The sequence below is a fragment of the Gymnogyps californianus genome, chromosome 2, assembly GCF_018139145.2.
Source record: "Gymnogyps californianus isolate 813 chromosome 2, ASM1813914v2, whole genome shotgun sequence".
Taxonomy (NCBI): domain Eukaryota; kingdom Metazoa; phylum Chordata; class Aves; order Accipitriformes; family Cathartidae; genus Gymnogyps; species Gymnogyps californianus.
Window position 1 is genome coordinate 34,600,773 of NC_059472.1, and position 13,781 is coordinate 34,614,553.

A 13,781-nucleotide genomic window follows, 5' to 3' on the forward strand; every position below is an offset into this window, starting at 1 on the left:
AACACATTCCTAAAGGTCCAACTGCAAATCAATAGACATTAACCAGTACAGAGACACTCACTCCTGTACACAACAGGCACAGAGCCTATGTTCCACTTAAATCCTACTCCGAGCATTTAAAGTAAGTGCTATTTTCAGTATTTCAACAATGCTAGTTTCTCACAGTAATGCATTTCACCCACAGTGAAAAGCTGTCACATTGCTGCATATCTATTAAATAAAAGCATTATAATTAGGTCAGCTACTGGGTAAAGGAGACAATAACCACTTTAACAAAGCACCGTCACAGCCCTTATAGGTCCTCATCTGAAAAGAAAGTCTCTTCCTCCTTTTGTTGTCCCCCCAGCATATATTTTCCACAAATATCTCGGCATTGCCTATCCAATTATACAACAGCAGGAGACGATTACTGTGTGACAATGTTCTAATTCACAGACATAACCTTTCCTCTACGTTTATATTTTATTGGGGATATTTTCCTGGGGGGTAGAGATGCCCTCCACTCACCACCAGGGACAGATGGGTCTAAAAATAATTTTGCCTGGTTCTAATCGATAACATCATGTTGGCAAACCTCTTCCGAAGACACATGAAAGCAAGATAACCCATTCCCGCCAGCATGCTGACCAGCAGGGTGGTGCCAAGAACCCTGGGAGCCCTTTTCTTGGCCACACGGAATGCTGTTGGCAGAACAGCCGAGATTAATATATTGTTGACGTGTCCTAAAACTTTGTAAAATGCTTTTCTCTTCAGGACACGCTCATAATAGGCTTCCAAGTTGGGCCGCTTTCCGTTTCCCCAGTTTCTTCTTGCTAATCCCAGAAACTTCAGGCGATGTAACGTGACGGCAAGTGATACATCTGCCAGACTGAAGAAATCACCACAGAGCCAAGGCTGATTTTCATCTTCTAAGCAGAGATAAAACATAATGAATTAGGAGCTAATGGAACAAATACAAGCACACATAGAAGCCTCCACGGGCTAACATTTAGTTTAGTGCTATTTCAAAATGCTGTCTAATAAACACCACCAACACTTCAGCTAAGGTATGACTTTAATCAATGAACATTTTACTAATCCCTGTCCATTCTTCACACAATATTGTCTTCACACAACAAGTCTTAGGCTCAGCAGCCTGGCCTACATTTGTTAAGAAAAAAAGAGCCACATTTCAGGTTCATAAGTTAAAACCTACAGTAAACACTTATTTTCTTCAACTACATTTCTCAAATCTGGATTAAATTAAACAGGAGTGGAAAGGAGGAAGGCAGTTTAGCTTTTACCGAAAAGCTACCACTTGCCTGAAGAATTTATCATCTTGCCTGTGTCACTCAGCTCTATGGCATTCACTCAAGAACTGCTAATTTGCTGGAGACTTTCAAGTCAAAAAGAAACAGATCAGATGACTGACCTGCACCAAACACACCAGCTCAGCGAGAAGACAGTTTGTCTACCCGTCCTTCCTTTGTGCCTCCTAGACCCCAAACCATGGGGTTTTTACGCTGAGAAGTTTGAGAAGCGGTGGATATTCATTAGTCAGGAGCACAGATGGAGACCCCAGGCTCCCTCTCCAGTCAAAGGAAAGAGGTGAATCTTCCTGGGATGGCTTAGAGCAGGCACTGCCAGGCAGCATCACACCTCTAACTTCAGTGATCTGAACCACCACCACGTGGTAGGGCTGACCTGTACTGGCTACACCGTGAGCTTTCGAAACCCAGGATATGAAATTTGGTAGTTAGCATAGCTGCCAGCATGAGTACTCTGCTCCAGCCTAGATCTCAAACAGGACTATGGCGTTCCCTCCTTATTTGCAACCTTTTGCAGTTCTTCCCACTCAACAGGCACGCAAAAACGCTGGCATCAATGTTCAGCAGCACCTCTGTGGAAACAGAGAAATTTTGCAACGTCCCTTTCAACTCATTTGCCACCAGAGGAAAGGGACAGTTTGGCACACCGCTGGTACCAGTCCATTTCGACCAGTTATGCAGGTCTGGAAGAAAGGCCTCTGCAGAAAACAAGCGTATCCTATGTTGCTGAAAGGATACCTGGGGATCCATCCAGTGCATTAAGTACGTAAAATGAGGGAAAGGAAGACCAAAGAAGCTAACCTGTGTGAAAGAAAGATGCATGCGGTGGCAGCAGCAGTAAGTGAATGAGGGAGTTGAGTAGTAGCAAGAGAAGCAGAAGCTCAGAGGTTGACCAGGACCTGGAGAAGCACTGTTCACAAACCTCAAAAATGTGAATACCTCAGACAAAATTCCAAGAGGCAGGTAGTAGCCCTATGTTTTACTAAATCCTGTGATCCTGGCAGTTTTCATAAGCTCATCAATATTGTATCAGCTGACTCCTTGGAAAGGCTATTTAGCAGAGAAAGCAAAGGGGCTGCTGGAAATGGATGACAGACTCAGGTCGCTGAACAAAATCCTACCATCCTTTGTGAGTTAAAACATTTTCCGTGACTCTTTTGCTGTTGAGTCAGTAGAAAATTTAACCTAGATTTTCAATCGCTGGTTCAAATCTACTGTCTTGATAGTAACTAGTAATTATTACAACAGCTATTTATAGAGCCAAATGCAAAGAGTTATTGATTTGAGCAGATGCAGTTAATATTGACTGATGCTTCATGCGGCTCCCAGTGAAGTCAGAGGAAGGATTCCTATTAGCACCACTGGGAGTTGGACCAGACTCTGAATAAGCAGAAGACTAATCCCATTTAAACAAAATTCGACTTACATTTGGGTGGATGGCAGGTAAACACCACTGCTTTCCAAGAGGGTGGGGAGGGGGGTTGCTTAATGATTAGAGCACTTATCCAGATCGCTAATTCTGCATATACCACAAATATCAGCACAGTATTTACACAAGATGGTAATAAACCTGTGTTAAACATTAAGGTCGTGGTCATTATAGTGAACTGAGGCCTACAACTACAACATCAAGAATAACATTCTGTAGTTAAGGTTTTTCTTATTTTGTTGATAAAATACTGCAAAATTGTGCAGCTAATTATACTCACTATGCTGAAAATGTGATCAGGCACTCTGATAAGACAGTGAGAACTCACTGACAGCAGCAGTAAACTAAACTAGTATTTAGAACAGTATTGATCCCTTCTGTGATGTTAGATCAGTATATGCTAAAAGTATCAAATCGGATACATTAAAACGAGTTCTATAATGGTGCTCTCAACAAGTTTTCTCAGTCTCCCCAAACATAAGCATCAACATGAATTAGCAAGAATAATTCCTTACCTGGTGTTTCCTCATTTCGTCGCTGCAATTCAGTCTCAACCTGATCCAAAACTTTTTCCAGTTCATCCAGTATTTTCTTTAGGTATTTTATATTATCATGATCCAGCAGTTTAGACTAAATACATATACAGGTTAGTGCTTTAATCATTGTACAGAGTTCACACTTTTATCAGAGAAACTTCTACTTAGATACTACAGCGTTTATTCATAAAATGTGATTATTTTCTCCACATAGTCAGCTCGATACCATTTGGACACTGGTGACAATTCAGATAACAGAAAAAAAACATTAGAGATGCTAGATATCGAGGTTTGCCTCGCCCAGCCCAACACCAGCACTGATGCATACTTACCTTTGAAGTCAGGGGGACCAATCCAATACTTCAGCACACACTTGAAGTGTGTAGCTGATCTGGGGGACAGACTGCTTCATGCCTTGTAGGGTTAAACCACTGCATGACATTACTGGTAATGACAGGTGAAACAAATGTTTACATCGTGACAGAAAAAACCTGACACTAACAAGCTCATAATAAAGGGAGGGAATACAAAGAGTTTTCTTACTTTAAGGCGCTTCTGTTTTGCTATATAGGCATCTTGAAGGTCTGGATTTTCTTCCGCAAGTTTCTTCAACTCTGATTCTGTGTTACTTATTTGGCCTGATGCAAAAAAACAAAGGAATGACATTAGATAACCAAACGTACCCGTAACACAATCCACAGAAACTGATCAATAGCTTGTGTACAAATAGCACACCTAAGAAATGGGAAGTGGTACTTCAATGAAGCATCACTACCAAGTTGGGATTCAAAAACATCATGTTTTGGAAAACTTAACCACAGCATAAATTGACCCCACCACACCTTCTGCTCATCAGTTTGCAACGAACTCTATAAAGTGGTGATCTGCCAGGCAAGAATGAGGAATTCTTGTTAATATTTTTCTCTTATTCAGATAAAATCATTCTGCTGCCGAAACCAGTGCTAAATCCATGAAATTCTACTACAAATACCTTAGGTCTCTGATGTTTTTGCACCTCAGTCACTGGGTTCCTAACACACTTTTCATGCTGTGAAAGTGCAGATAGGCCCGTACTGAGATTTTCTGTAGGTCACGTGCATAATTCCACAGCAAAAGCCTATATACCACTGAATATGGAACCAAGGTGTTTTCAGTTAGCTAAAATGTGACACCAAAATCTGTGATCCCTTTCGGAAATGTTCATTACGGAGTATATGGATGTTCTAGAAAAACATTCATTACATGACTTAAAGAAGGAATGATGTGAAAAATTTAAGCTAATTTTACTGATTTCTACTGCATGTGATAGCCTTTTCTCTCCTTAAAATGGGGCTTTGCTTGAAAATGCCATACTTACAGATGTAGAATACCAAAAGATAGTGAATAATAAGTTATCTTCTAAAAATAAATATTTCTAGTAATAAACTAAGAACAAAGAATAATTATAGGGCATGAATCACCTCTCACTTGTACTTGATAATTAAGATTAGTTCCAATTAAGTCTTATAAATTAAACTGATAAAAAATTCTTGGTAGAGAATAATGAACTCACTGTTTTATATATTCTTTGTTTCAACCTGACATGACTGTGAAAGCCATCTTTCAACATAGTATATGAAGAAATTGAAGGACGTAATCACACAACTAAAATCTTATATATGCAATTAATTACTTAATTGGATTTGGTATGCATAAACATAATACATAACTGGCTGGTGGCTTATTATATCTAGCACTTTGAAAAAAATCAGCTTTTTCAAAGCTGACAACTAAGCCATCCAGGAGAAGTCTGAACAAGCAAAGGAATTGTTTAGGAACATCCACGAGCTATTCAAAAAAATGTCTCAAATCCAGAAAGCAGGCTATGCTTTAAGTACAAAAAGATAAGCAAACATCCCAATTTAGACAAGTAGTAATTTTAGCTCTACCAATATGAATGTGTGTGTGTAAACTGACAACAATTAATACCAACTAGAAGCTAGAGGGGAAGAATACATACGGTCAGCAGAACAAAAGACAACATTGTAAAGTGAACCATAATAAAAGCACTGACTATTACTATGTGAAAACAGAAAAACTATAAATAATGCCTACAAGTAAAGGACAACTGTTCAATAAAGTTATCATCCACATCTGGGGAAATAAAAAAAAGAAAACCCACACAGTACACTGATATAAGAGAATAATTCATGTTACTTCAGTAAAAAAAAAAAAAAAAAGCTAATTACTTTTACTGAAATTACCCATTCTAAATCTCTCCAGATACTTTTTATAAAGAATTTATTTTTAAATAACCATTGATCACTGGACCATCGACACTGACTTCTAAATACTTCGCAACGCTCAAGAAGTTTGCAGCAGACAGAAAGAAAACTAATTCTGTGCTGATGTTTTATAAAGGATAACTCATGCAACTATAAGGAAAACCAACTGCCTGACTTCACTTCTGACAACATAACAGCACGGCTAATAAGAGAACTGACTTGTCAAAAATTTTAAGGAGGAGGAGAACACAGTTTGTTGGAAATAGGACTTCTCAAACTAACACAGTATCACCTTTTATGATATTACTAATTTGGTAATAGTATAGTTGTATTACATTTCAAAGTCTCTGCAGCATTTGACTTTGTTCTATGGAGCATTCTAAAATACACAAAAAAAATCAACACAATATAAAACACTGACATTGACAAAAAAAAAATCAGAGATCTCAGAACTTAACTGTCAACAGGGAATAGTCATTCAGCCATGTTCTCGGGATTTGATCCTTGTCCTAGAACTATTTACTTCTTTTGTAACAGAAGGAAACATAAAAGCAAAACATTAAGGGTTGCCATGGTACAAAGACAAGAAGGGACACAACTCAAGAAAAAACACGGCACTGATATCCAGTGGTTTGGACTGGTTGATAAACTGGGCCTAAGCAACCAATCGATGCTTCAACACAGTCCAATGTAAAATATAAATTGAAGCAAAAGATATGGTCCAGAAAAGATACAGGCCATGTTTCTTGGCGAGAGGGCTGTAAGGTTGCAAGCAGTTCTGAAAAGCTAGACTGAGGTCATGATCCATGACCAGCTGAACAAGGATTCCCAGTGCAGTTCTGTGGCTGAAAGTAACACTGGAGTCCTTAAACATACATACAGTAAAAAAACCCCAAGAATAAAGAATTAAATATTTATCTCCCTATCTGATACCAAAGTGAAGAGAATCTGCTGTCCAGTTCTGGTATCCAAACCCAGGAAAAAAAGAGAAAAATAAAGAAATAAAAAAAAAAAAAGAGCTATGAGAACTGAAAGATTATTTGCCAAGGATTTTTCTGAATATCACTGAACGTTATTTAAACTAAGTATTTCTGCAAACTGCTGGATTTGAAACAGGAGTTCGTTTCAGGAGGTTCTCTCCTATAAAGAGGACAGGGCAACATAATCCACAGTTATTTCCTCTGCCCTTAACATGTTTTTTCATGGGAAACTGGTATGTATACAAAAGTCCATCGGGTAAAATACTGATCCCAAGGAAGTCAAAGGCCATTTTACCATTGATTCTACCAGACCACTGGTTCATCCTTTCTTCTGATTCTATATTGCTGCATTATTTGCACCCAGGATTTTGGTTTAAATTGTGCTTTAACAATTGCCATTGGCCAGATGAACCCAAGCTACTTACTTCCTCACACTTTTTTTTTTTTTCTCCCTAACCCTGGCACCAAGTTGACACTAGTACATTCTTCAGACAAAAAGGGCCTGATGATTCTCTTATAATATATTAGATAAAACAGACTCTGTTTCATTGAGGCTAATCTGCATTTGCACCACTTTGAGAGGAAAGCAATTGTGTTAACTTAATAGGTAAACTTATTACAAGTTTACAATCACAAAAAAATGGGTTTCCTTCAGTGTAGTGGTTTGATGTGAGCAGTAATAGAGCTGTTCCCTAGAAATTGCTTTATAAGCATAAACAGCAAGATCAGAAAATAAAATACTCACAGCTGTCACAGCTGCCATTTTCTGTTATGCACAAGAAGCACATTTTCAGTCACTAGGAAAATTAATTCCACAGACACCTGAAAAATGACACTTTCTCTTTCCCGTTTTCAAATCATAACAGACTACAAAATCAATAAAAAGTATATGCACAAATTATCAAGGATTGCAACGAAAACTGGAAATCTGTGTTCAATATATTCTGCTTAAGGTGCACTGAAGACACAAGATGAATGTAATGCAACATCCTATTAACTGATGGGCATTCAGAGCTATATCAGTACATACTACGAATTCTGCTGGTAGCATAGGCTGGAATCATGGAGTCCACAGTTAACTCGGGGTGCAGGATGCAGCCATGCGTGTAGGCATCCATAGGTAAGGAGTCTAAAAGCTCTCTGTAGTGTTGCACCCTTGGATAATACATGCTCCCTTCTTCCGGCATTAATCTTGGTACTTCCTCTGCAATACAAAGTTAAAAATAAAGTTAAGAAAAGAAGAACCACGTAATTGACCAAAAGCAGTATTTCCAAAGTTACTTCGGTTATGTCCAACCAGCACAGACGACACAGCCACAGTTAAGAAAGCTTCACTTGTTCCCCACTGTAACTCAACAGCTCAGAGAAACGTATATACACGTACTTCATTTTAAAACGTTTGAATACTTCCAACTCCTATTCAGCAACCCACATGAACACATATTTAAGAGGCCTTCAAATCAGAAAACTGGATTCAGCATCTATTTTGTACTTCTAGGAACGGGCGACCATGGCACACAACCCTTCAGCCCTCTCACAGTAGGGCACAACTGAGGTTCTATTAAGTTGTTACGGCTGAACCATTACTACAGCTGCAATGGTGTAAAAATTACAGTACAGGAATCCTACTCAAAGCATGATTAGAAGTATTCCTGCACACCACTGAGTTTTACCCTGCCCTCGATTTACCTGGGCCCCGACTCTTCATTTGATGAAAACGCCAGCATTAAATACATATTATGTTCACCAAACAAGGAAGTTTTCTTCATGCCTTAGAAATCGCAGCGCTAAGCCCCTGAAACACAAAATGCTGCCTCTTCACACCTAAAAAAGTAAAACTCTGCCTTTCCTTCAAAAATTGAGGCAGTCTGTTTTCTGGCAATACAGACACAAAAAATTTCAAAAGCCTGCATGTGATCACTTCCGAGTTTTTTCTTCTTACTTTTTTATCTCTTCACTCCATTTTGGCTCCAAAAACAATTTACTCATTCTACTTCCTTTTTCCACCCAAGACGACTCTAGAATTAAGCATCGTTCTTTTTTTCTCGCAGAGAAGCGGGACCTGCCCACCAACAGCAGTCGTACAGCTCTCTGTTCAACACATTATTTTTCGCGGCAGTCTCACCACAGGGTTAGCACAGCGCAGTGCTGCCATTACTGACTTCTCCAACCTTCCTGAAGGGGTAAGGAGGACAGTGGTAGGTTTTTACTTACAGCTGCTTGTAAAGGTGCTAGAAGGCCTTCAGTTCATTTTAAAGGAACGTGTTTTTACCCCATACCACCAACTATTAGGAGAGCCCATTTACTTGTGAGACTATAAATGTTTTCTGGTCCTGCCCAAACCAACACACAGCGCTACGGAGCTGACCCCAACACTGCTGCACGCTACGGGTAGGTGGGGAAGGATTTCACACCATAACGCCTATGGGATTACCATCTACAAACGTTGCTTCAAGGTAATCGATAATCTGCGTTGCCTCACAAATGATGTTTTCCCCATGGATCAGGACAGGTACTTCTCCAGAGGAATTCAAGCGCATGAACCATGGCTCGTTGTGCTCGCTCAGCGGCAGGTTTACATCGTGCTCTTCGCACTTCAGGGCTTTTTCGGCTATTGCCAAGCGCACCTGCAACGGCATCATCGGGGTCACCCCTGCAGAAGCACTCCCCGGACAGCCGTCCCCGGTCTGTGGAGCCAACCCGGCCCGGCCCGGCCCCGGCCCCGGCTCCCCGCCCGGCCCTGCCGCGGGTGCAGGCCACCGGCGCTGCCCTCCCTCCTGCCCAGCACCCGCCGCGGGCAGGCGGGGGCTGCCGGCACCGCCCCGCCATGGACCCGCCGGCACCCCGGCAGGAGGCAACCCGGGGCCTGCAGGCCGCCGCCCCGCGCCCCCGCCGCCCCCCTCACCTTCTGCGAGGAGAAGGACTGCGTCCAGTGGTACAGCACCAGCGGCGCCATGCCCCACCGCCCGCCGCACCGGGAGCCGGACGGCGGCACGGCACGGCACGGCACGGCACGGCACGGCACGGCTCGGCTCGGCTCGGCGCGCTGCGCCGCGCCGGGCGGGGCAGGAGGCCTGCGCGGGCGCGCAGCGGCAGCCGTGCCCGCCCTGCAGCGGCCTGCTCTTGGAAATGAAAAGAAGGCGCTGCCCGGGGGGTGCGGAGGATACCCCCTTCTTCCCCCCCGCACTGCTCAGAGGACGGCCCTTCCTAAGGGGAAACCGCCTGCAAAACCATCCACAGCATCCCCTAGGGAAGCGCAGAAAGATGGATGCGCAGGTAAAAAGGTCACATGGCAGGATTCCCCCCCCCCCCCCCCTTTTTTTTTTATCTTTTATTTGCTCTTGAACAAGCACTTCCACTGTGAATTTCAGGGACATTGGCATCACGCTCTTGGGAAAAAATGATAAATATTACCAGAAGACATCCTGAATTGGACCCTATGGGTATAAATACTCTATTGCAAAATGCACTTAACTTATAGCAAGAAGAAATAAGGCTCTGGAATATATACACTTCTTTTGCCTCCAGATGTGTTCTATCAGTCTCAAGAGACAAGGCTTCTCAAATATTATTTTCTTCTAGACAAAATTAGAAAACTGAACAGTTTTGCAGGGTTTTTTTTCCTGTGTGAAGTAAGGTCCTGAAAAGCATTTGCTAACAAACACTAGCTTCCATCATCAGAAAATGCTTTCTCTGTATCTCACACTGGAGATAGTTTAGAAGATTCGATATACATCCATTAGACACTATCTGCTGCCTCAGGGAGATGAGCAAACTAAAAGCCATGGTGAGATTACAGAGTCCAGAATATTGTTCTCTTCATCCTGACTGCTCAATCTGCAATACAGGCAACTACTTCAGGTGAACCTGATAACCCACTCACACAATTTCTATATACTAGATGAATTCCACCATTAGTATCCTGAAGACCTGAACCTAGTATGTCAAGAGCTACATCCCAATAACAAGTACATTTGATTTTAAGGGAAATTTTTACTAATGTTAAGCAAGGGAATCGATTTAAGTCACTGAAAGAGACAAGGTAATGAACAAATCTTATAAATCAAAAGGGGAGAAACAACGAGCCAGCTTCCAGCCCCGCACTGTTCACGTGAGTGGGCACACGGGCAGCCCCATGCCTTCCCCAGAGACTACTCCCAGCTAGCGTCACAAACTGAAATAATCTCTTCAGAAGGGCAGGCATGATGAGATCACAAATCCCAGCTGATGATAGTAGTCAATGTGTTACTGATGGTAAATCCTACACTTTGGAGAATTTAATTGTAATTCCTCGAAAAGTTGGAGAATGTGCTTAGAACTGATAATAATGCAATCAATGGAATGAGATAAATACGTTACAACTGGACTTACTTCTCTCCAAGATACATGTCTAAGGTAAGAGTGCTGGAATACCCTCTCGTGCGCTAGGGCTTGAACCTATGACTCGCTGATACACAGGTATTCTCACAGGTCTCTACCTGGGTTGCTGTACAGTTCCTCACAGCTAGATTTTACAATATCTCAAGGCAAAGAACTGAGCATTGGATACCTCAGACCTTTTTTTTTTTAAATTTACATGCACTAGACACTCTCCCAGGTTTTGGGTTTTTTTCTTAGTTTTGTCTTTGAATCAAAATGTTGTCATTTTGTCAGTTACCAGACAGACCACTGCTCCATTTCAATTCTCTTGTTCAACTACCTGATTTAGTATCAAACATGGACTTCTGAGTTTTGAGTTATGTTACCTGTTTTAGCCGCCTAGAAAGGCAACGAAAGGTATCTATCTTCTAACACAATAAGGGAAAAAGGACCGGTGAGAACAGTATTTCCTACGTCAGAGCTGTTCAATAACAGAGCAGCTGCAATCAGGCTCGGGTGTTCCTTCTTCCTTTAACCTAGTCATCAGTACTGCTATGAAATGCCACCAAGCATGGCCGCGCTTACCGTGCCGGCTTGCCTAAGGCCAGTGCAGCTGAAGGAGGGAGCGCTTGCGGCGGGGCTCCCCCCCCCAGCCCGGCAGGCAGCTGTTCTCCCGACTGACCACACGAGGCCTCCCTTTTCCAAAAATACGATGCGATGTACCTCCTCTCTCCAGACGACGACGAAAAGGGGCTGATGCCTTTTTCTTCACGACGAGCACCTATCCAACTACCTACGCTTGCTCCCAAGCCCCTCTACCTTCTCGTACACGAAGAAAAGCAAGCAAAAGGGCCAGATCATGAAAGAGCTCACAGCATTCTGGAAAACCTTCTATCGACATGCATTTACACAAAGCTTTACACGACTGCCATGAAAGTTAGTCTCCGTAAAGGTACTTTTTAATGTGTAAATGTCATGAATACAAAAGCAGTGCAAGGCACAAAGCCACACAACTGCAAATCTGACCGGCATCTTGGCACGTTGCCGTTGCAAGCAGACCACTAGCACTGCGTGATAAATTACTTTTCTTACCATACTGATATTCTTGCCCTGTTTCTCTACATGGCCTCTCTTGGGCTTTTTTTAGCATCCTGTACATGTTTACAAAAAATATATATACACCCCTCTACCAGATTTTTTTATGCACGTATTTTTACATCATGGAAAGAAAATAACATTTACAGGTATTACTAATAGATAAGCAGTACAAAAATCAACTTAATAAGCTGATGTATAAATTCGGTCAAAGATCTGTAAATCAGTATTCTGGTTGTTTTCTTCCTTATTTCACCACTCACTGCATGATATTGTCAGGAAACATCTAGGCTAGATGTGTCATAAAAGTTATTGCTGCAAGTAAAAAATGACAACTTCTTATCAGATCAATTCTTTGTGCATATTGAAAATGAAGTTTGATTAGATTACAGGGGGAAAAAAAATCTTTTGCTTTTTTCTATGCAGCCAGAGCATTATAGCTGCAAATTAGCTGGATTCTGTGCATGCATCATTAACAGATGCATTGGTTCAGTTCCAAGTGCAGAACTGGCCTAATTGACAGTGGTGCAGGAGTTAGTACTGGTTGGGAAAGTAAGACAGGCTCTATTCTGGACCTTCTGTCATCAATAGTTATTGGCTAAATTCCAGTTGCACGTGCTGCACTACTAGCGATGACATGAGTCAAAACACAGCATTGAATTCAGAGACAAGGGTGAGATTTAATATTGACACAGGAACTGTCTTTAATATGACTGATGAATTAGATATGCAACCCTTCAGAAACAGTGAGAGCAAAGTTACATCTTGATAGTCACAGTTGAGACTATCTATGTCCTAATTTAACTATGTATAAAACCATGGAGGGATGTCAACCTAAGTAATTCTAGATAGCTGATGCATATTCTCAAGAAATATAATTACTGAGTTACCATTTTACATCCAACAAAACCCACCTATTAATAGAACTTATTTAGTCACTTTCAGAGTTACTTAACGTATCATACTAGGTTTTCTTCAGGGATTTCACCACAAAATTCTGCCAAAATTTTCCCTAAATACCATAGTCCAACCTGTTCCATGCAGAACGAGTTTCGTATGTCAATACTTCAGAAACACTGCTTAATAATTAGTTTTTCTATATAAAATTATTCTTTGTAGTTTTATAGTAAGCCTATTTCAAAATAGTTAGTAGTGATTGCATACATTTCTAGTTCTTGAGATATAACAAAAATATTCATTGTTCTAATGCTATAAAAACTTCAACAGTTTTGATGATTGGAATAAATTTTCCTCAAATATCAGGCTTTTTAAGCAAGCACAGAAATAGATTTAATATATTTACATAAGGTGCAAAAAGGGCTATTTCTTAGCTACAAACCTTAAAATCTAGGTATTATCAGTACAGCTTTATCCAGTCTGTCATTCCTCAAGTTTTTATATAATCAGCATCTTCAAATTATAAAATCTAACATATCAGCCAAATTCAAAAGATCTAAAACATGTTTTTATGTACTTGCCCGTGTTTGTTGTCTCTGTGCGTATGTGAAATATGCTGGCTAAAGAACTTGGTCATTACTGAGCTATTAGGAACAATCATCACTTCACACGCTCATCTTCCCTCACATTAACTTAGATGTGTAACTCACACAAGTGAAAATTCTATTAAAAAGTTCTCCTGTGCTCTGTACCTCTGTGCACAACATCCAGGTGTTGATTTTTATATTGGTTTTAATCTAACAGTGATGACATTTTGTTGAGCAAAGACTGCCATCATGTTGCATGTTTGCACAGCACTGTCTAGCACATTGGGTTTTGGCTGCCCATTAAAATTCACGTATTACTACAGCACA

At 41.0% G+C, this 13,781-nt stretch overlaps 1 protein-coding gene across 3 annotated transcripts; it reads right to left on the minus strand.

The window, feature by feature from the left end:
* Positions 1 to 453: 453 nt before the first annotated feature.
* On the minus strand, positions 454 to 9,465 carry GDAP1 (ganglioside induced differentiation associated protein 1). Of its 3 annotated transcripts, XM_050891920.1 has the most exons (6): positions 9,422 to 9,465; positions 8,951 to 9,143; positions 7,547 to 7,720; positions 3,816 to 3,910; positions 3,252 to 3,366; positions 454 to 908 (listed from the first exon to the last, which is right to left on the minus strand). In XM_050891920.1, exons 2-6 carry the CDS (start codon positions 9,054 to 9,056, stop codon positions 526 to 528), a joined length of 873 nt encoding a protein of 290 aa, XP_050747877.1. In that variant the 5' UTR covers positions 9,057 to 9,143; positions 9,422 to 9,465; the 3' UTR covers positions 454 to 525. The 3 variants fall into 3 exon arrangements, with proteins under 3 accessions (XP_050747877.1, XP_050747878.1, XP_050747880.1); XM_050891921.1 differs by lacking the exon at positions 7,547 to 7,720; XM_050891923.1 differs by lacking the exons at positions 3,252 to 3,366; positions 3,816 to 3,910.
* Between the last annotated feature and the right edge of the window lie 4,316 nt (positions 9,466 to 13,781).